The sequence below is a fragment of the Pristiophorus japonicus genome, chromosome 8 (genome assembly GCF_044704955.1).
Source record: "Pristiophorus japonicus isolate sPriJap1 chromosome 8, sPriJap1.hap1, whole genome shotgun sequence".
Taxonomy (NCBI): Eukaryota; Metazoa; Chordata; class Chondrichthyes; family Pristiophoridae; genus Pristiophorus; species Pristiophorus japonicus.
In genome coordinates this window covers 158,777,799-158,801,452 of record NC_091984.1, presented here as the reverse complement: position 1 = coordinate 158,801,452, position 23,654 = coordinate 158,777,799, and the positions used below count along the sequence as shown (strand labels likewise).

General features: G+C 49.2%; 1 protein-coding gene across 1 annotated transcript in view; it reads left to right on the top strand.

The window, feature by feature from the left end:
• cop1 (COP1 E3 ubiquitin ligase) overlaps positions 1-23,654 on the top strand; it is an 87,622-nt gene that overhangs the window by 1,196 nt on the left and 62,772 nt on the right. Inside the window, 2 exon segments of the mRNA XM_070887460.1 lie at positions 13,666-13,725; positions 18,752-18,849. Of these exon segments, the coding sequence (XP_070743561.1) occupies positions 13,666-13,725; positions 18,752-18,849 (158 nt within the window).

Sequence of the window (23,654 nt, the reverse complement as noted above, 5' to 3'; positions counted from 1 at the left end):
GAGAGGGGGAGAGGGGGCATGGTGAGAGAGGGGGAGAGGGGGCATGGTGAGAGAGGGGGAGAGGGGGCATGGTGAGAGAGGGGGAGAGGGGGCATGGTGAGAGAGGGGGAGAGGGGGCATGGTGAGAGAGGGGGAGAGGGGGCATGGTGAGAGAGGGGGAGAGGGGGCATGGTGAGAGAGGGGGAGAGGGGGCATGGTGAGAGAGGGGGAGAGGGGGCATGGTGAGAGAGGGGGAGAGGGGGCATGGTGAGAGAGGGGGAGAGGGGGCATGGTGAGAGAGGGGGAGAGGGGGCATGGTGAGAGAGGGGGAGAGGGGGCATGGTGAGAGAGGGGGAGAGGGGGCATGGTGAGAGAGGGGGAGAGGGGGCATGGTGAGAGAGGGGGAGAGGGGGCATGGTGGGAGAGGGGGAGAGGGGCATGGTGAGGGAGAGGAAGGGAGAGGGCATGGTGAGAGAGAGGGAGGGAGAGGGGGCATGGTGAGAGAGAGGGAGGGAGAGGGGGCATGGTGAGAGAGAGGGAGGGAGAGGGGGCATGGTGAGAGAGAGGGAGGGGGAGAAGGGACATGGTGAGAGGGGGAGAAGGGACATGGTGAGAGAGAGAGGGGGCATGGTGAGAGAGAGGGGGCATGGTGAGAGAGAGGGGGCATGGTGAGAGAGAGGGGGCATGGTGAGAGAGAGGGGGCATGGTGAGAGGGGGGGGGGCATGGTGAGAGAGAGAGGGCATGGTGAGAGAGAGAGAGAGGGCATGGAGAAGAGGAGAGAGAGAGTGCGAGGAGAGAGAGAGAAAGAGAGGGCATGGAGAAGAGAGAGAGAGAGAGGGGGCATGGAGAGAGAGAGAGAGGGGGCATGGAGAAGTGAGAGAGAGAGAGAGAGAGAGGGGGCATGGAGAAGAGAGAGGGGGCATGGAGAAGAGAGAGAGAGGGGGCATGGTGAGAGAGAGAGTGGGCATGGTGAGAGAGAGAGTGGGCATGGTGAGAGAGAGAGAGAGGGGGCATGGTGAGAGAGAGGGAGAGGGGGCATGGTGAGAGAGAGGGAGAGGGGGCATGGTGAGAGAGAGGGAGAGGGGGCATGGTGAGAGAGAGGGAGAGGGGGCATGGTGAGAGAGAGGGAGAGGGGGCATGGTGAGAGAGAGGGAGAGGGGGCATGGTGAGAGAGAGGGAGAGGGGGCATGGTGAGAGAGAGGGAGAGGGGGCATGGTGAGAGAGAGGGAGAGGGGGCATGGTGAGAGAGAGGGAGAGGGGGCATGGTGAGAGAGAGGGAGAGGGGGCATGGTGAGAGAGAGGGAGAGGGGGCATGGTGAGAGAGAGGGAGAGGGGGCATGGTGAGAGAGAGGGAGAGGGGGCATGGTGAGAGAGAGGGAGAGGGGGCATGGTGAGAGAGAGGGAGAGGGGGCATGGTGAGAGAGAGGGAGAGGGGGCATGGTGAGGGAGAGGAGAGGGGGCATGGTGAGAGAGAGGGAGAGGGGGCATGGTGAGAGAGAGGGAGAGGGGGCATGGTGAGAGAGAGGGAGAGGGGGCATGGTGAGAGAGAGGGAGAGGGGGCATGGTGAGAGAGAGGGAGAGGGGGCATGGTGAGAGAGAGGGAGAGGGGGCATGGTGAGAGAGAGGGAGAGGGGCATGGTGAGAGAGAGGGAGAGGGGGCATGGTGAGAGAGGGAGAGGGGGCATGGTGAGAGAGGGAGAGGGGGCATGGTGAGAGGGGGAGAGGGGGCATGGTGAGAGAGGGGGAGAGGGGGCATGGTGAGAGAGGGGGAGAGGGGGCATGGTGAGGGAGAGGGGGCATGGTGAGGGAGGAAGGGAGAGGGCATGGTGAGAGAGAGGGAGGGAGAGGGGGCATGGTGAGAGAGAGGGAGGGAGAGGGGGCATGGTGAGAGAGAGGGAGGGAGAGGGGGCATGGTGAGAGAGAGGGAGGGGCAGGGTAGAGAGAGAAGGGACATGGTGAGAGGGGGAGAAGGGACATGGTGAGAGAGAGAGGGGGCATGGTGAGAGAGAGGGGGCATGGTGAGAGAGAGAGGGGCATGGTGAGAGAGAGAGGGGGCATGGTGAGAGAGAGGGAGGGAGAGGGGGCATGGTGAGAGAGAGGGAGGGAGAGGGGGCATGGTGAGAGAGAGGGAGGGGGAGAAGGGACATGGTGAGAGGGGGAGAAGGGACATGGTGAGAGAGAGAGGGGGCATGGTGAGAGAGAGAGGGGGCATGGTGAGAGAGAGGGGGCATGGTGAGAGAGAGGGGGCATGGTGAGAGAGAGAGGGGGCATGGTGAGAGAGAGGGGGGGCATGGTGAGAGAGAGGGGGGGCATGGTGAGAGAGAGGGGGGGCATGGTGAGAGAGAGGGGGGGCATGGTGAGAGAGAGGGGGGGCATGGTGAGAGAGAGGGGGGGCATGGTGAGAGAGAGGGGGGCATGGTGAGAGAGAGGGGGGGCATGGTGAGAGAGAGGGGGGCGTGGTGAGAGAGAGGGGGGGCGTGGTGAGAGAGAGGGGGGGCGTGGTGAGAGAGAGGGGGGGCGTGGTGAGAGAGAGGGGGGGCGTGGTGAGAGAGAGGGGGGGCGTGGTGAGAGAGAGGGGGGGCGTGGTGAGAGAGAGGGGGGGCGTGGTGAGAGAGAGGGGGGGCGTGGTGAGAGAGAGGGGGGGCGTGGTGAGAGAGAGGGGGGGCGTGGTGAGAGAGAGGGGGGGCGTGGTGAGAGAGAGGGGGGGCGTGGTGAGAGAGAGGGGGGGCGTGGTGAGAGAGAGGGGGGGCGTGGTGAGAGAGAGGGGGGGCGTGGTGAGAGAGAGGGGGGGCGTGGTGAGAGAGAGGGGGGGCGTGGTGAGAGAGAGGGGGGGCGTGGTGAGAGAGAGGGGGGGCGTGGTGAGAGAGAGGGGGGGCGTGGTGAGAGAGAGGGGGGGCGTGGTGAGAGAGAGGGGGGGCGTGGTGAGAGAGAGAGAGGGGGGAAGGGGCGTGGTGAGAGAGGGGGCATAGTGAGAGGGGGAGAGGGCATAGAGAGAGGGAGGGAGAGGGCACGGGGAGGAGCGGGGAGGGGGAGACGGGGCGACTTGGCGGGCATGGGATGAGGGAGAGGGAGGGCATGGGACGAGGGAGGGCACAGGGTCAGAGCGGGAGAAGGGCAGAGAGAGAGCGCTTGGGGGCGGGGCAGGGCATGGGGAGAGAGGGAGGGAGGGCAGAGGCAGAGGGAGATGGGGAGATGGAGAGATGGGGTGAGGGGGCACGGGGAGAGGGTGAGAGAGGGTGCACGGGGAGAGAGGGGGTGCAGGGCAGGGCATGGAGAGGGAGCTAGGGGGCAACGCATGGGGAGGGGGCAGGGCATGGGGAGCGTGGGGACAGCGCACGGGGAGGGGGCAGGACATGGGGAGATCGAGGTGTGTAATTTTGGGGGAATTACATGGGGATTGCGCCATTCAAAATACTGTGCATGCATGATTTTCACTATGAAAAGCAGGCCTTCTGTGCTCTTGTCTCCAGTATAATCCTCTCGTTCAACCTTGGAAATCCAATGCCATTTTCTTCAGCTCTCACCACAAACTATGTTCCTTAGCCACTGATCCCATCCGCTTCCCTGGATACAATCGGAGGCTGAACCAGTCAGGTCGGAACCTCAGCATCCTATTTGTCGCTGAAGATGAGCTGCTGACACCCATATCCTCAACAACAACTTATATTCGTATTGTGCCTTTAACATAGTAATATGTCCCATGGGGCTTCACAGCAGTGTTATAAAACAACATTTGACATCCCAAAGACCACCTACTTCCACCTCTGTAATATTACCCATCTCGGTCCCTGCCTTGTCTCATTTGCTGCTGAAAGCCTCATCCATACCTTTACTGCCAGACTCGATTATTCTAATGGTCTCTCAGCCGTCCTCCCATCTTACATTCTCCATAAACTTGAGCTCATCCAAAGCTCTGCTGCTCATTTCCTAACCTGTGCCAAATCCTGATCTACATTGCTCACTGACCTAACTATCTTGATTCAGAGTTCCAGACTTCTACCACCTTTTGTGTGTCGAAGTGTTTCCTAATTTCACTCCTCAAAGGTCTGGCTCTAATGTTTAGACTATGCCCCTAGTCCTAGACTCCCCAACCAGCGGAAATAGTTTTTCCTCCATCTGTTCCCCTTTACAGCTTGAAAACTTTGGTCAGATCACGCCTTAACCTTCTAAATTCTAGAGAAGACAACCCTTATTTGTGTAACCTCTCCTCGTAACTTAACCCTTGAAATCCAGGTATCATTCTGGTAAATCTACGCTGCACTCCCTCCATGGCCAATCAATGTATCCTTCCTAATGCATGGTGCCCAGAACTGCTCGCAGTGCTCCACGTCTGGTTAACCAGCATAATATAGAAATTTACAGCGCAGAAGGAGGCCATTCCGGCCCATCGTGTCCACGTCGGCTGACATAGAGCCACACGGCCCTTGGTCAGCAGCCCTAAAGGTTACATATAAACCTATGGACAATGACGGAAAGGCAAAGAGCACCCAGCCCAACCAGTCCGCCTCACCACAACTGCGACACCCCTTATATTAAAACTTCCAACCCCTTGTATTCCAGTCCTCTAGACATAAAGGCCAGCATTCCATTAGCCTTTTTGATTATTTTCTGTACTTGTTCATGACATTATAATGATCTATGTACCAGGGCTCCCAAGTCTCTTTGGACCTCCACTGTTTTTTTTTAAGCTTGTCACCATTTCCAGCATCGTTCAGTTCTGGGTACCGCACCTCAGGAAGGAGATACTGGTCTTGAAGGGGGTGCAGTGCAGATTCACCAGAATGATATTGGGGCTAAATGGGTTAAATTATAAAGTCAGGTTACATAGACTAGCCTTGTATTCCCTTGAATATAGAAGATTAAGGGGTGAACTAATTGAGATGATTAAAGGAGTTGGTAGGGTAGATAGATAGAGGTGGGGAGTCCATTTGAAACTGAGAAGAGGAGGAATTTCTTCTGATGGTTGTAAATCTGTGGAATTCCCTGCCCTAGAGAGCTGTGGAGGCTGGGTCATTGAATGTATTTAAGGCGGAATATTGTGTTCAGTTTTGGTGGTCTAATCTGAAGAAGGACGTTCTTGCTATTGAGGGAGTGCAGCGAAGGTTCACCAGACTAATTCCAGGGATGGCTGGGCTGATATATGAGGAGAGACTGAATCAACTGGGCCTTTATACACTGGAGTTTAGAAGGATGAGAGGGGATCTCAGAAACATAAAATTCTGATGGGACTGGACAGGTTAGAAACATAGAAACATAGAAAATAGGTGCAGGAGTAGGCCATTCGGCCCTTCTAGCCTGCACCGCCATTCAATGAGTTCATGGCTGAACATTCAACTTCAGTACCCCATTCCTGCTTTCTCGCCATACCCCTTGATCCCCCTAGCAGTAAGGACCTCATCTAACTCCTTTTTGAATATATTTAGTGAATTGGCCTCAACAACTTTCTGTGGTAGAGAATTCCACAGGTTCACCACTCTCTGGGTGAAGAAGTTCCTCCGCATCTCGGTCCTAAATGGCTTACCCCTTATCCTTAGACTGTGACCCCTGGTTCTGGACTTCCCCAACATTGGGAACATTCTTCCTGCATCTAACCTGTCTAACCCCGTCAGAATTTTATATGTTTCTATGAGGTCCCCTCTCATTCTTCTGAACTCCAGTGAATACAAGCCCAGTTGATCCAGTCTTTCTTGATAGGTCAGTCCCGCCATCCCGGGAATCAGTCTGGTGAACCTTCGCTGCACTCCCTCAATAGCAAGAATGTCCTTCCTCAGGTTAGGAGACCAAAACTGTACACAATACTCCAGGTGTGGCCTCACCAATGCCCTGTACAACTGTAGCAACACCTCCCTGCCCCTGTACTCAAATCCCCTTGCTATGAAGGCCAACATGCCATTTGCTTTCTTAACCGCCTGCTGCACCTGCATGCCAACCTTCAATGACTGATGTACCATGACACCCAGGTCTCTTTGCACCTCCCCTTTTCCTAATCTGTCACCATTCAGATAATAGTCTGTCTCTCTGTTTTTACCACCAAAGTGGATAACCTCACATTTATCCACATTATACTTCATCTGCCATGCATTTGCCCACTCACCTAACCTATCCAAGTCGCTCTGCAGCCTCACAGCATCCTCCTCGCAGCTCACACTGCCACCCAACTTAGTGTCATCCGCAAATTTGGAGATACTACATTTAATCCCCTCATCTAAATCATTAATGTACAGTGTAAACAGCTGGGGCCCCAGCACAGAACCTTGCGGTACCCCACTAGTCACTGCCTGCCATTCTGAAAAGTACCCATTTACTCCTACTCTTTGCTTCCTGTCTGACAACCAGTTCTCAATCCATGTCAGTACACTACCCCCAATCCCATGTGCTCTAACTTTGCACATCAATCTCTTGTGTGGGACCTTGTCGAACGCCTTCTGAAAGTCCAAATATACCACATCAACTGGTTCTCCCTTATCCACTCTACTGGAAACATCCTCAAAAAATTCCAGAAGATTTGTCAAGCATGATTTCCCTTTCACAAATCCATGCTGACTTGGACCTATCATGTCACCTCTTTCCAAATGCACTGCTATGACATCCTTAATAATTGATTCCATCATTTTACCCACTACCGATGTCAGGCTGACCGGTCTATAATTCCCTGTTTTCTCTCTCCCTCCTTTTTTAAAAAGTGGGGTTACATTGGCTACCCTCCACTCCATAGGAACTGATCCAGAGTCAATGGAATGTTGGAAAATGACTGTCAACGCATCCACTATTTCCAAGGCCACCTCCTTAAGTACTCTGGGATGCAGTCCATCAGGCCCTGGGGATTTATCGGCCTTCAATCCCATCAATTTCCCCAACACAATTTCCCGGCTAATAAGGATTTCCCTCAGTTCCTCCTCCTTACTAGACCCCCCGACCCCTTTTATAACCGGAAGGTTGTTAGTGTCCTCCTTCGTGAATACCGAACCAAAGTACTTGTTCAATTGGTCCGCCATTTCTTTGTTCCCCGTTATGACTTCCCCTGATTCTGACTGCAGGGGACCTACATTTGTCTTTACTAACCTTTTTCTCTTTACATATCTATAGAAACTTTTGCAATCCGTCTTAATGTTCCCTGCAAGCTTCTTCTCATACTCCATTTTCCCTGCCCTAATCAAACCCTTTGTCCTCCTCTGCTGAGTTCTAAATTTCTCCCAGTCCCCAGGTTCGCTGCTATTTCTGGCCAATTTGTATGCCACTTCCTTGGCTTTAATACTATCCCTGATTTCCCTTGATAGCCATGGTTGAGCCACCTTCCCTTTTTTATTTCTATGCCAGACAGGAATGTACAATTGTTGTAGTTCATCCATGCGGTCTCTAAATGTCTGCCATTGCCCATCCACAGTCAACCCCTTAAGTATCATTCGCCAATCCATCTCAGCCAATTCACGCCTCATACCTTCAAAGTTAGCCTTCTTTAAGTTCTGGACCATGGTCTCTGAATTAACTGTTTCATTCTCCATCCTAATGCAGAATTCCACCATATTATGGTCACTCTTCCCCAAGGGGCCTCGCACAACGAGATTGCTAATTAATCCTTTCTCATTACATAACACCCAGTCTAAGATGGCCTCCCCCCTAGTTGGTTCCTCGACATATTGGTCTAAAAAACCATCCCTTATGCACTCCAGAAAATCCTCCTCCACCGTATTGCTTCCAGTTTGGTTAGCCCAATCTATGTGCATATTAAAGTCACCCATTATAACTGCTGCACCTTTATTGCACGCACCCCTAATTTCCTGTTTGATGCCCTCCCCAACATCACTACTACTGTTTGGAGGTCTGTACACAACTCCCACTAACGTTTTTTGCCCTTTGGTGTTCTGCAGCTCTACCCATATAGATTCCACATCATCCAAGCTAATGTCCTTCCTAACTATTGCCTTAGATGCGGGTAGAATGTTCCTGATGTTGGGGAAGTCCAGAACCAGGGGACACAGTCTTAGGATAAGGGGTAGGCCATTTAGGACTGAGATGAGGAGAAACTTCTTCACTCAGAGTTGTTAACCTGTGGAATTCCCTGCCGCAGAGAGTTGTTGATGCCAGTTCATTGGATATATTCAAGAGGGAGTTAGATATGGCCCTTACGGCTAAGGGGATCCAGAGGTGTGGAGAGAAAGCAGGAAAGGGATACTGAGGGAATGATCAGCCATAATCATATTGAATGGTGGTGCAGGCTCGAAGGGCCGAATGGCCTACTCCTGCACCTATTTTCTATGTTTCTATGTAAGGTGGAGATAGACAGATTTTTGAGCGATAAGGGAGTAAAGGGTTATGGGGAGCGGGCAGGGAAGTGGAGCTGAGTCCGTGATCAGATCAGCCATGATCGTATTAAATGGCGGAGCAGGCTCGAGGGACCATATGGCCGACTCCTCCTATTTCTTGTGTTCTTATGAGTCCAGAACAAGTGGGCGTGACCTTGAAATTAGAGCTGGACCGATCAGGGGTGATATCACGTATACACTTCTTCACAAGGTTTGTGGAAATCTGGAACTCACTCCCCCAAAATGCTGCTGAGGCTGTGGAGGGGGTTAGGAGTCGATGAAAATTCCAAAGCTAAGATAATTTTTTGTTGGTTAAGGGTATCAAAGGATATGGAACCAAGGCGGTTAAATGGAGTTCAGGTACAGATCAGCCATGATCTTATTGAATCTGGAACAGGCCCGAGGGGTTGAATGGTTTCCTCCTGCTCTATGTTCCTGTGACTCCTTTAAAACTTTAACCATGATTGTAGTCATCCATCCCAATATCTTCTCGGTATCCATTTTTCTTCGATTTTGTCTCTGTGAAGGTGCTAATCACCCCACCTAATGTCGCCTTCTTTAGCTTATTGTCAAGCATTGTCTGCTGAAGCTCCTTGAGATGTTTTTCTACATTAAAGGCACAATGTAAATGTAAGTTGTTAAATTTCGGAAGAAAGAAAGACCTGCATTTATATAGTGCCTTTCACGACCACCGGACGTCTCAAAGCGCTTCACAGCCAATGAAGTCCTTTTGGAGTGTAGTCACTGTTGTCATTGTGGGTAAAATTTGCATTAAGAAAAATCAGAAGCTGTGCATGTGAAAGAGGGAAGAAAGGACATTAATTACACAATTATTGCAGCTTTAGTTGGTGCTTTAAGTTACAAATATTTCAGAAACTCTATTATTCTGTGAAAGATAGCAACACAAGCAGTCTCTCCCCTCATACTAATTTGTTTAAAAAAAAAATCAATGCGTTTAATATTGAAGCAAGCAGTTTGGGGTAGATAAATGTAAACATTCTCGTGCAGCGTTATCAGTAATTAGGCAGAGCCTAAAGCACAGGTCAAAAGATAAACCAATACACATCAAAGAGCCAATCACAAAACAGTGTAATGCTGGCACAGTTCCCTTGCAAAGTGAGACTTTGACGCTCTTACTGCTTCAGCTAACCTAAATATGCTTGGAGCGCAAAACCTTACTGACTTTTTTGCCTTTCCTGGACCTGAATGGTGAGCTGTGTCTCTGCTTATTATTTCTCTGTTTACAGCCAAAAGGGATCAGAGACTTCCCAACGCAGTGGGTGTGAGGTGCATCTCCATTATCAAGGGAGGATAATACATGGCACATTACCAGCCAATGGGGAAACTGCATCAAAACATTTTAACCACTTATTGTCTGTGTGGTTTTTAATTTGCTATGTTTTAAAATGCATCTAAAAGTAACTTTTCCCAAATCCTTCCCAAAGAAAAATGAAAAAAATCCCCAAATGTGCAATTTTAAACTTTGTCTGCCACCTATCTGTCCTCAAAGTCTTTTATAGTCCTCCATGTTTGCTTAACCTACTTTGGTGTTCTCAGCAAATTTTGAGATGCCCAAGTTTAATGCAGTGCTGTATATTGTGAATAAACGCAGGCCCAGCACTGACCCGTGGGTCAGTTACTTACAGCCCTTCCCCAACCTCCGCGATGGCCATTTACCTAAATGGGCGAGGTGAAGGAATAAGTCATTGGGACACTTCCAGTTGAGTTGGCTCCCCACTTGGCTGTACATGGGATCTGTTTTTCCAATCAGAGCAGAAGTTGAGAGCGTTGTTGACATTGATGTGCCCAGGAGACTAGTGGACCTCAGCTTCACAGTGCGAGGATTGACCAATCTCATGGCGTAAAGCTAACCTTTCAGTAATCATAACATATTTTACTCGGGTTGGCAATCTTTCTGTGACTGCAGTGTACTCAGAACACACAATGCAGATGGCAATGCTCCATCTTTACTACTAATTCCTGTGAATAGAAAAATATATTGTCAAGGCGTCCATTAACCTAAAAGTCGCCAGCCCTTGGAATCATTACACAGTGCCACACCCAGAGGCTGCAATATCAGGTGGGGCCCAGTGACCGCAATTGCCAAGTGATCAGAATGAGGCACTCGGTCTGGAGGGCTCCTCACTGGACAGGTTTACTCCCTTCAGTCACCCATAACTTGGCATCACGGCGAATTCCTCAATAAATCTGACTGCGCTAAGTGGAGGTTGTTTGTGCTTTGCTATTACAGTGCTGACTCTAAACCTACCACTGATAATGTGGCTGTCGATTAGTTCCCGGGCACTGGGAGTTCACCTTGTGTAGTGTTGCAGTTTATAACCTCTTCACAAAATTCAGCTCATCGCCCAGCTTTGTGCAAGCTGGCTGGGACTTTAGGCAGCATGAAGTTTGAATCTTGCTTTGCACAGAACATGTGGCATTGCTTGGATTTTAACAGGGAAAGTTGAAGCACTATGTAATTGTGCCATGGCTGTATGAAAGAGTTGTCCGTTCATTCCATACCCTTTCACTGGGTTTCATGCAGCAAGCTGCAACCACAATGTAAGTAAACTTGTCAGATTCGCTCCGACCAGCTGTCTGGAAGACGAGACTGAATAAAAATGTAATCCAGCAGTTTTACTTTGGGCTTTTGCCCTGGTGTGTGTGAAGCATGTGTTTACACACCCCTCAAACTTCAGTGCCACAACAGCTTAACAGTTACCCAGTCCCGTACTTGATTGCTGTGTCTTCCTTCATAATTAATATAGTTGTGAGTAGAGTGACGAGCAGCTAACTCTACTGTTTGGGTGGTCTGAGCTCACTGCCGGTACTGGGGTGATGTATTATAATGTGCTGCCTTCTGATAAATGTAATAACCACTTAACAAATAGCAGAAAAGGGCAGCTATGTAACACTTCCACGCCATTGTTTCATGTAATCATAGAGACAGTAAGTAGCCCTTGCCCAAGAATCCTCAGATGGTTTAGAATGAAAGTTACACAAGATATAAGAAAATAAGAATTAGGAGCAGAAGTCGGCCATTTGGCCCCTCGAGCCTGCTCCGCCATTCAGATCATGGCTGATCTTCTACCTCAACTTCACTTGCCTGCACTATCCCCGTATTCTTTGATTACATTACTATCCAAAAATCTATCGATCTCTGTCTTGAATATACTCAATGACTGAGCCCCTACAGTCCTCTGGGGTAAAGAATTCCAAGGATTCACCACCCTCTCAGTGAAATGCTAATATGGATACTATCCTCGGGTGTAGATTTAATATATCGGCTCAGCTGGGAGTCACTCTGCATCCCGCTTATTATTTTGGGAGCTGGCCCCATTTACATAGGACGTGAGTCCAAGCACTGGCAGGATCATTTATCAAGATGTGGGATGGTGCCGAGTTCTAAGCCCAGTGGGCGACGAGGGTGGCCCTGAGCTCAGAGTGGACAGAGACACTGACCGTTCCTTCAGGGCCGTGTGCTCACAGTGGACAGAGACTGACCATTCCCTCGGCCCAGTTCTCAGACAGTGGATAGAGACACTGACCGTTCCCTCAGGGCCCAGTGCTCACAGTGGATAGAGACACTGACCATTCCCTCAGGGCCCAGTGCTCACAGTGGATAGAGACACTGACCGTTCCCTCAGGGCCCAGTGCTCAGACAGTGGACAGAGACACTGACCGTTCCCTCAGGGCCCAGTGCTCAGACAGTGGACAGAGACACTGACCGTTCCTTCAGGGCCGTGTGCTCACAGTGGACAGAGACTGACCATTCCCTCGGCCCAGTTCTCAGACAGTGGATAGAGACACTGACCGTTCCCTCAGGGCCCAGTGCTCACTGTGGATAGAGACACTGACCATTCCCTCAGGGCCCAGTCCTCACAGTGGACAGAGACACTGACCGTTCCCTCAGGGCCCAGTGCTCAGACAGTGGACAGAGACACTGACCGTTCCCTCAGGGCCCAGTGCTCAGACAGTGGATAGAGACACTGACCGCTCCCTCAGGGCCCAGTGCTCACAGTGGATAGAGACACTGACCATTCCCTCAGGGCCCAGTGCTCAGACAGTGGACAGAGACACTGACCGTTCCTTCAGGGCCCAGTGCTCAGACAGTGGATAGAGACACTGACCGTTCCCTCAGGGCCCAGTGCTCACAGTGGATAGAGACACTGACCATTCCCTCAGGGCCCAGTGCTCAGACAGTGGACAGAGACACTGACCGTTCCCTCAGGGCCCAGTGCTCAGACAGTGGATAGAGACACTGACCGTTCACTCAGGGCCCAGTGCTCACAGTGGATAGAGACACTGACCATTCCCTCAGGGCCCAGTGCTCAGACAGTGGACAGAGACACTGACCATTCCCTCAGGGCCCAGTGCTCAGACAGTGGATAGAGACACTGATCGTTCACTCAGGGCCCAGTGCTCAGACAGTGGATAGAGACACTGACCGTTCCCTCGGGGCCCAGTGCACAGACAGTGGATAGAGACACTGACCGTTCCCTCAGGGCCCAGTGCTCACAGTGGATAGAGACACTGACCATTCCCTCAGGGCCCAGTGCTCAGACAGGTGGATAGAGACACTGACCGTTCCCTCAGGGCCCAGTGCTCAGACAGGTGGATAGAGACACTGACCGTTCCCTCAGGGCCCAGTGCTCACAGTGGATAGAGACACTGACCGTTCCCTCAGGGCCCAGTGCTCAGACAGGTGGATAGAGACACTGACCGTTCCCTCAGGGCCCAGTGCTCAGACAGGTGGATAGAGACACTGACCGTTCCCTCAGGGCCCAGTGCTCAGACAGGTGGATAGAGACACTGACCGTTCCCTCAGGGCCCTGTGCTCACAGTGGATAGAGACACTGACCGTTCCCTCAGGGCCCAGTGCTCAGACAGGTGGATAGAGACACTGACCGTTCCCTCAGGGCCCAGTGCTCAGACAGGTGGATAGAGACACTGACCGTTCCCTCAGGGCCCAGTGCTCAGACAGGTGGATAGAGACACTGACCGTTCCCTCAGGGCCCTGTGCTCAGACAGGTGGATAGAGACACTGACCGTTCCCTCAGGGCCCAGTGCTCAGACAGGTGGATAGAGACACTGACCGTTCCCTCAGGGCCCAGTGCTCAGACAGTGGACAGAGACACTGACCGTTCCCTCAGGGCCCAGTGCTCAGACAGTGGACAGTGACACTGACCATTCCCTCAGGGCCCAGTGCTCAGACAGTGGACAGAGACACTGACCGTTCCCTCAGGGCCCAGTGCTCACAGTGGACAGTGACATAAGAACATAAGAATTAGGAACAGGAGTAGGCCATCTAGCCCCTCGAGCCTGCTCCGCCATTCAATAAGATCATGGCTGACACTGACCGTTTCCTTTTGTCTTTCACAGTCCGATCTGTTTTGAGATGATTGAAGAGGCACATATGACAAAATGCGGTCACAGTTTTTGGTAAGTGCCACTTGCTGCTTGATCAATAAGGATCTTTTAAGTGTTGACAATTTAAAAACTTGACTTTTTTTCAGCTTTTGTTAGTATTATAAACAAAGGGAGAAAATCAGTGGGGAAAATTGGAGCCCATTAAAGTTGGTTTAATTGGAGTTAATCAGTAAAAAAGTTACTTTGAACATAGCTACAATTCACGAGAGTGAGCAAGTGATTTAAACGAAGTACAATGAAACTAAATGACAGCTCACGCTACCTACAATTCATGAACATGGACTTGATGAGGCTTACCATCAGACTCTCGCTTAACCCCCAGAGAGTGTTTAAATGAAAAGACATGAAGGATCCCATGTTTATTGTTGCTGCCATGGTGATGGTGTAATAGTTTATTGGAGATTATGCAGAGGGAGATAGTTGTGATCTTGCTTTTAGTAAACAGTGCCTTGGAGTGTCACCCATGTCAGCTATTGATGGACCTTGATCTTCTGGGGACGACTGCTTCTTAGACAGTTGCCCGGAGTTGAGGATGACTTAGTTCCACACTAAAATGAGTTCTAAGGTGACTGATGAGACCAATGCGGGATCTACAGTCTCTGTTACAGGTGGGGCAGACGGCGGTTGGTGCCTCGGGTGACTGGGTTGTCGTACGCTCCTTCCACTGTTTGTAGTTGGCTTGCGTGTGCTCCAGGCGAAGAGACTCGAATTGTTCGCCGTCTTCTCGGATGCTTCTCCTCCACTTAAAGAACATAAGAAATAGGAGCAGGAGTAGGCCACCTGTCCCCTCGAGCCTGCTCCGCCATTCAATAGAATCATGGGCTCAGCTCTACTTCCCTGCCCGTTCCCCATAACCCTTTATCTCCTTATCGCTCACAAATCTGTCTGTGTCCGCTTTAAATATATTCAATGACCCAGACTCCACAACTCGGGGCAAAGAATTCTATAGATTTACAACCCACAGAGAAGAAATTCCTCCTCATCTCAGTTTTAAATGGGCGGCCCCTTATTCTAAGACTATGTCCCCTACTTTTAGTGGAAACATCCTCTCTGCATCCACCTTGTCGATCCCCCTCATTATCTTATAGGTTTGGATAAAATCACCCCTCATTTTTCTGAACTCCAATGTGTATAGGCTCAACCTATCTTCATAAGTCAACCCCCTCATCTCTGGAATCAACCTAGTGAACCTTCTCTGAACAGCCTCCAATACAAGTATATCCTTCCTTAAATGTGGAGACCAAAACTGTATGCAGTACTCCAGGTGTGACCTCACCAATACCCTGTACAGTTGTAGTAGGACTTCTCTGCTTTTATACTCTATCCCCCTTGCAATAAAAGCCAACATTCCATTTGTCTTCCTGATTACTTGCTGTACCTGCATACTAACTTTTTGTGTTTCATGCACAAGGACCCCCAGGTCTTTCTGCACTCCAACACTTTGCAATTTTTCTGCATTTAAATTATAATTTGCTTTTCTATCTTTTTTTCTGCCAAAGTGGATAACCTCACATTTCCCCACATCATACTCCATCTGCCAAATTTTTGCCCACTCACTTAGCCTGTCTATATCCTTTGCAGATTTTTTGTGTCCTCCTTATATCTTTGTATCATCAGCAAACTTGGCTACATTACACTCGGTCCCTTCATCCAAGTCATTAACATAGATTGTAAATAGTTGAGGACCCAGCACTGATCCCTGCGGTACCCCACTAGTCACTGTTTGCCAACCGGAAAATGACCCATTTATCCCGACAGTCTGTTCTGTTAGTTAGCCAATCCTCTATCCTTGCTAATATATTACCCGAACCCCGTGAACTTTTATCTTGTGCACTAACCTTTTATGTGGCACCTTATCGAATGCCTTCTGGAAATCCAAATACACCACATCCACTGGTTCCCCCTTATCCACCCTGCTCGTTACATCCTCAAAGACCTCCAGCAAATTTGTCAAACATGATTTCCCTTTCATAAAACCATGCTGACTTTGCTTGATTGAATTCGGCTTTTCCAAATGTCCCGCTACTGCTTCCTTAATAATGGACTCCAGCATTTTCCCAACCACAGATGTTAGGCTAACTGGTCTATCGTTTCCTGCTTGTCTGCCTACTTTTTAAAATAAGGGCGTTACATTTGCGGTTTTCCAATCCGCTGGGACTACCCCAGAATCAAGGGAATTTTGGTAGATTACAACCAATGCAACCACTATCTCTGCAGCCACTTCTTTTAAGACCCTAGGATGTAAGCCAACAGGTCCAGGGAACTTGTCCGCCTTTCGTCACGTTATTTTACCGAGTACTGCTCCCAAGAGTGGGTGGGGATGTTGCATTTTTTCAACGAGGCTTTGATGGAGTCCTTGAAGCATTTTCTCTGCCCTCCTGGGGGCTTGCCTACCGTGACGGAACTCTGAGAACGCTTGTTTTGGGAATTTAGTATCGGGCATGTGAACTGGTCGAGCCTGGTCAATGCCTCAATGCTGGGGATGTTGGTCTGAGAGAGAACACTAACATTGGTGCGCCTATCCTGCCAATGAATTTGCAGGATTTTGTGGAGGCAGCGTTGATGGGACTTCTCTAGTGCTTTGTGGTGCCTACTCTACACAGTCCATGTCTCAGAAGTATATAGGAGGGTGGGTATCACTACTGCTTTATAGATCATGAGCTTGATGTTGGGTTTGAGATCCTGGTCTTCAAACATTCTTTTTCTCAGGCGGCCGAAAACTGTACTGGCAGACTGAAGACGGTGTTGGACTTCATCATTGATGTCTGCCCTTGCTGATAGTAGGCTCCCAAGGTATGGGAAGTGGTCCACATTGTCCAAGGTTTCATCGTGGATCTTGATAACCGGGGAGCATTGCTGTGTGGCAGGGGCTGGTTAATAGAGGACCTTTGTCTTACTGATATTTAATGTGAGGCCCAGACTTTCATATGCTTCAGTGAAGGTGTCAATGATGGTTTGGAGTTCGGACTCCGTGTGCGAACAAATGCAAGCGTCATCTGCATATTGTAATTTACTGACAGAGGTTGGAGCAACCTTGGATCTGGACTGGAGGCGTCGGAGGTTGAACAATTTCCCCCTTGTCCTGTAGATTAACTCCACTCCAGCGGGGAGCTTGTTAAGGTTGAGATGAAGCATTGCAGCGAGGAAGATTGAGAAGAGCGTTGGTGCGATGACACAGCCTTGCTTGACCCTGGTCTGCACATGTATTGGGCCTGTGGTGGATCCATTGGTGAGAATCACGGTTTGCATGTCATTGTGAAGCAGGCGGAGGATGGTGACAGATGTTTGAGGGCAGCCGCATTTGATGAGGACACTCCATCATCCCTCGCGTTTGATAGTCGAACGCCTTTGTGAGGTCAAAGAGAGCAAAGTACAGATGTTTATGCTACTCCCTACATTTTTTTTGGATTTGTTGCACGGTGAAGATTATGTCCGTTGCACCTCTTAGTGGGCGGAATCTGCATTGCGATTCTGGAAGGAGATCTTCAGCCACTGGGAGGGGACAATTGAGGCGGATTCTTGCGATAATTTTCCCTGTTGCAGACAACAGAAAACTCCTCTACCGCTGTCGGACTAGTCCTCTTTCTTGAAGATGGTCACGATTACGGCATCTGAGATCCCCAGGCAAGCTCTCCTCCTTCCAGATACGAGAGATAAGGTCATGGATTTGCGTCGAGTACTTCTCCGCCATGCTTCAGTACTTCGGCAGTGATTCCATCTGCTCGAGGCCTTGCTGTTCTTCAGTTGTTAGATGGCCTTTTGAGCCTCGTGCTGGGCTGGGATTGTGCCGAGGTGGTGACTGGTAGCATGCTGTGGGATGGAGTCAAGGACACTCACGTTAAAGTGAGTCTAAAGTTGAGAAGATCCGCTAAGTGCTCCTTCCAGCGGGCACTGACTGCCTTGCTGTCCTTGATGAGTACCTCTCCATTCTTGGCCCTCAGTGGGGTAGGACCTTGGGTGCTTGGGCTGTAGGTGGTCTTGACTGCACTAAAAAATCCCGCACGTGATTGTCGGCTAGATGCTGGTTCTCCTGCTTTTTTCGACCACCATTTGTTCTTTATGTCGCGGGTTTTTCTTTGGACCTCGGCCTTCAGTTGTCTGTAGAGCTGCTTTCTTTCACTCGCGTTGTGGAGTTCTTTCCAATTCAGAAATGCCTTGTGTTTGTGGTTTATTAGCTCCTGGATCTCATTGAACCAGACTTGGTGTTTTCTGGTAGAGTAACCAAAAGTCAGTGTCAGTATTTTATGGACAATTTCGTAAGTTGCTCCAAGATTAACGCGCTCACCTACACTGCGATCTATGAAAAGCAGGCAGACTATCAATGTTGTCACTGTCAGTGCAGTGCTGCACTTGCACCATATCTACTTGGAACGAAAGCCTGGCGTTTGCAGTATAGAGTATTGTTTTCACATTAAAGATTCACGTCTCATTAAAGAAAATCCAAAGATTGCAGCCTTCATTTCTTATAAAACTTAAAATCGGCTCCAGAGACTTGCTTGTGACACAGGTACTGAGGGGCTGCTGATATACTGCAGCTGCATATCTAGATCTGACTTTGGTATGATAGCATTGGGGAACTTCAGAACAACTTCCACAAAATCAACCGATTCCCTTTACCCAAATTCCAGGAATCTCCATGGGAACTGATTCTAAAGGTAATGAACTCCAATCACCTTAAGCACGAGGATGAGTGTGTTTAATAATGAATGGGAGATGTACCACGAGGGTGAGTGTGTTTAATAGTGAATAGGAGATGTACCACGAGGGTGAGTGTGTTTAATAGTGAATGGGAGATGTTCCACGAGGGTGAGTGTGTTTAATAGTGAATGGGAGATGTACCACGAGGGTGAGTGTGTTTAATAGTGAATAGGAGATGTGCCACGAGGGTGAGTGTGTTTAATAGTGAATGGGAGATATTCCACGAGGGTGAGTGTGTTTAATAGTGAATGGGAGATGTTCCACGAGGGCGAGTGTTTAATAGTTGGAGAAGAGAGGAAAGAGTTTGAATGTTCTAACTTGTTGCCTGGTCTTTCTCCAGCTATAAATGTATTCGTCAAAGCCTGGAGGTCAGTAACCGGTGCCCAAAGTGCAACTATGTAATCGATAATGTCGATCAGCTGTACCCTAACTTTCTCGGTAAGTCTCAGGTTATAAGGTCAGATTGGTCAGTACTAGCAGTAAGGCTGATCATTCCAATCAAAGGATGCAGTAACTTGAGCTTTGTCCTTTGTTTACATATATAAACTACAGACAGGAGCACACGGGCACCCTGCAACTTTCTGAGCCTTGGCCAACATTTGCTGGCTCCAGGAAATCTTCATTACATGTGTTTGGGCAGTTTTAATCCAGTGGCTATGAGGCAACAACACACAACTGCCTGCAGTAATAATTGGCAGAAATATGGCCTGCCTCAGTCTGACAACCTTCCATGCTCCGCCACTTGATGGCCAGGGCAGTAGATTGGGCTGTGACGTCAGCAGCCTCGTGCTGAGCAACTATTCAGTTTGAAACTGAGGCTCATTGTTCTACCTGCCCAGGGAGTGTTTGGGACAGTGTAGAGGGAGATTTACTCTGTATCTAACCCCGTGCTGTATCTGTTGTTGGTGTGTTTGTGACAGTTTAGAGTGAATTTTGCTCTCATCTAATCCGTGCGGTATCTGCCCTGGGAGTGTTTGATGGGACCGTGTAGGAGGAACTTTACTACGTCGGAACAGGATTTGGCCATTTAGCCCCTCGCACCCATTCCACCATTCAATGAGAGGTCACAAATCAGCCACCATAACTCCATCTACCTACCTTTTCCCCATATCCCTTAATATCTTTTGGTTATCAATGTCAATCTCATTTAACAATTGACCCAGCATCAACTTCTGTTTGCAGAAGAGAGTTTGAAACATCTAGCAGTGTTTCCTAACTTCACTCCTGAAAGCCCAGCTCTAACTTTTAGGCTTATGTCCAATTGTCCTGGATTTCCCCAACCAACAGCAATAGGTTCTCTCTCTACCCTGTCAGTTCTCCATAATACCGTGAAAACTTCAATCAAATCACCCCCTAACTTTCTAAATTCCAGGGACTACAACCCTAGTTTGTGTAATCTCTGCTTGTAATTTAACCCTTAGAGTTCAGGTAGTATTCTGGTAAACCTACACTGCACTCCCTCCAAGACCAATATATCCTTCCTAAGGTGTGGTGCCCAGAACTGAACACTACTCCAGGTGTACAGCTGCAGCATAACTTCTACCCCCTTGTATTCTAGTCCTCCAGATATAAAGATCACAATTCCATTAGTTTTTATTGATTATTTTCTGTAGCTGTCCATGATATTTTAATGATCTATATACATGGAGCCCTAATCTCTGGACCTCCACTGCATCTATCTTTTCACCATTTAGAAAGTACTCTGATATATCCTTTTTAGGTCCAAAGTGGATAACCTCACATTTGCCTAAATTGAAATCCATTTGCCACAGTTTTGCCTATTCACTTAATCTATTAATATCTTTGTAATGTTATACTTCCATCTATACTGCTTACAGTGCCACCTATCTTTGTGTAATCGACAAACTTGGCTATGTGGCTCTCTTTCCCATCATCAAAGTCATTAATAAATAGTTGAGGCCCCAAAATACTACTTGTCACATCCTGCCAATTAGAGTACACGCTCATTATCCCTACTGTGTTTCCTGACGCTCTGCCAATCTCCTAACCAGGTCAATAATTTGGTCTCAATTCCATGAGCTTCAATGTCAGCTAACAGCCTCTTATGAGGGATTTTATCGATAGCTTCTGGAAGTCCATATAAATACCATCCGTAGACATTCCCCTGTCCACTGCATTAGTCACCTCTTCAAAAAAAATGCATTCAGTAATAGCGGAGTGGCGTGTAATTTTCTAATGTAAAGAGGCTGTTTCCACTGACTGGAGAGTCTAGGACTTGGGGATATAGTCTCGGGATTATGGATCGGCTATTTAGGACTGAGATGAGAAATTTCTTCACACAGAAGATTTTATTGGAATTCTCTACACCCGAGGGCTGTAGATGCTCAGTTGTTGAGTATAATCAAGGCTGAGAGAGATTTTTGGAGTCTCGGGAATCGAGGGATATGAAGATCAGGCAGGAAAGTGGAATTGGGGTTGAAGATCAGCCATGATCTAATTGACTGGCGGAGCAGGCTCGCAGGGCCGTATGGCCTATTCCTGCTCGTCTTTTAATATTCTGAATCAAGAGGACTTTGGAAGATCATAGTTCGGTCATCTGCAATGTATTCACCTACTTTAAACCCTGGGATGCAAACTATCTGATCCTGGGGGTTTGTCACTTTTTACTGCCATTATTTTCTTCATTACATGAATTTGCTTTGGATCTCCGGCATGCTATCCTCTTCCTCTACTGTAAGTATTTATTTAACATTTCTGCCATTTCCTTATTTTCCTTTCTATCACCATTGTCAGTTCTTAAGGGGCCCATATTATTCTTAACCACCGAGGATAAATCCCCTGTTCTTCTTAAAAATAGTGCCATGGAATCTTTTACATCCACCTGAGTGGCAGACGCAGCCTCGGTTTAACGTCTCATCTGAAACGGGCACCTCCGACAGTGCAGCACTCCTTCAGCACTGCACTGGAGTGTCAAACTAGATTTCTATCTGCTCAAGTTCCTGGAGTGGGACTTGAATCCACAACCTTCTGACTCCGAGGCGAGAGTGCTACCCACTGAGACACTGCTCACATTAATGGAAGGACACTGAAGTGTAGAGGAACAAAGAGACTTTGGAGTGCATGTCCACAGATCCCTGAAGGTAGCAGGATAGGTAGATAAGGCGGTTAAGAAGGCATAAGGGATGATTTTCTTAATTAACCGAGGCACAGAATATAAGAGCAGGGAGGTTATGCTAGTACATTTTAAAAAGTGCTTGTATATGCACTTGAAGTGCCATAACCTACAAGGCTACGGACCAAGAACTGGAAAGTGGGATTAGGCTAGATAGTTGTTTGTCGGCCGGCGCGGGCACGATGGGCCGAAATGGCTGCCTTCTGTGCTGTAAATTTCTATGATTCTATGTATAAAACACTAGTTGGGCCACAGCTAGAGTACTGCGTACAGTTCGGGTCACCACATTATAGGAAAGATGTGATTGCACTAGAGAGTGGGTACAGAGGAGATTTACGAGGATGTTGCCAGGACCAGCAAATTTTAGCTATGAGGAAAGATTGGATAGGCTGGGGTTGTTTTCTTTGGAACAGAAGAGGCTGAGGGAAGATTTAATTGAGGTGTATAAAGTTATGAAGGGCCTACATAGAGTGGCTAGGAAGGACCTATTTCTCTTATCAGAGAGGCCAATAACCAGTGAGCATAGGTTTAAAATAATTGGTAGAAGGATTAGAGGGGAATGCTAGAGAATTTTTTTCACCCAGTGTGGTGAGGGTCAGGAACTCACTACCTGAAAGGGTTGTATAGGCGGAAACCTTCACTGCATATAAAGAGTACTTGGATAGGCACTTGACGAGTCGTAACAACAACTTTTATTTATTTAGTGCCTTTAACATAATGAAATGGCCCAAGGTGCTTCACAGCAGTGTTGAGACAAAACAGATAAATTTGACACTGAGCCTCATAAGAAATTGGGACTAACTATTGGTACTGCACTTTTTTTGACAGACAGGCATCTGTCAAGCCCCGCCCCCCTGCCCCCACTGCACTTTTTTGACACTGGCAACAAGCCCAGCCCCCTGTCAAGTTCTGCTCCCCCACCCTCCCGGCCGAAGCATTCCATCCACGTGGTGCCAGCTGCAGGACCTGAGGCGCTCAGAATCTCATTCTCTTTCTCCCCCCACCCCCCCCAGGCAGCATGCAAGCATGCACCCGATGGCGGGCAGGCCACTGCTCCTCCGCGAGCCTGTTTCTCCGGCCAACCGTGCCTCATGTGAGCTGCGAGCCTCCGACCGGGCCCTGAGCCTCCTGCTGAGCCATGAGTCCCAAGCGGGGGGGGGGAGATAGAGAGCGTGAGCTGGAGGGGGGAGTGGGTGGCGGGGCGGGAGGGAAGAGACACACAGCCGTGGTGGGGGGGGGGTTCGGAGGAGAGAGAGAACTCTGAAGACGGATCACGTTTTTCCAACCCCCTACAGGGGACATTGTTGGAGTGGATGATATCCAGAAGTCAAGACACTGTCACTATTCACTTCATGCCCAACAAACCTGTTAACAATCCGTACTCAATGCCCCATCTATGGGGGGTGGGGGGAGGATGCTGTTGCGCTTGGGTAAGGCACTTCAGTTGGGGGGAGGGATGTACTGGGACTGGGTGAGGTATGGCACTTTGGCTGGGGGAGGGATGTACTGGGACTGGGTGAGGTATGGCACTTTGGCTAGCCCTTGATGTCTAATGTCTAATGCACAATGCACAACCCTAACCCGAACTCTAATGCACAATTTCTGACTATTACTCTACTCGCTTCCTTTTTGTTTGTTTCGGGATGATACGTGTTGCCTTTTACACCAACCCCTCCTGCCCGTTTGCTGATTTAATGTTCTTGTGACTGCCCTATTTATCCATTCTGCTCAGATTGGTCCCAGCCCGGTTCAGGTGGAGTGTGACCCAACGGAACAGCTCCTTCCTGTCTCAGTATTAGTGCCAGCGACCCAGGAAATCGAGCCCCTCTTTCGCACACCACCCCTTCAATCTTCAATACTGTGTTCATCTCCCTAATCTGCTTATCCCTATACCAATTTGCAAGTAGCTCGACTAATAATCCAGATATAACCCTTGAGGTCCTGTTTATTAACTTAGCTCCTAATACTCTCTGAACAGGACCTCTTGCCTACTCTTTCCTATGTTGTTGGTCTCAACATGGACCACAACGACTGGATACTCAGTCTCTGATATCCTTCCAAGATGTCCCTCACCCTGGCACCAGGTAGGCAACAAACCATGCGGGACTCT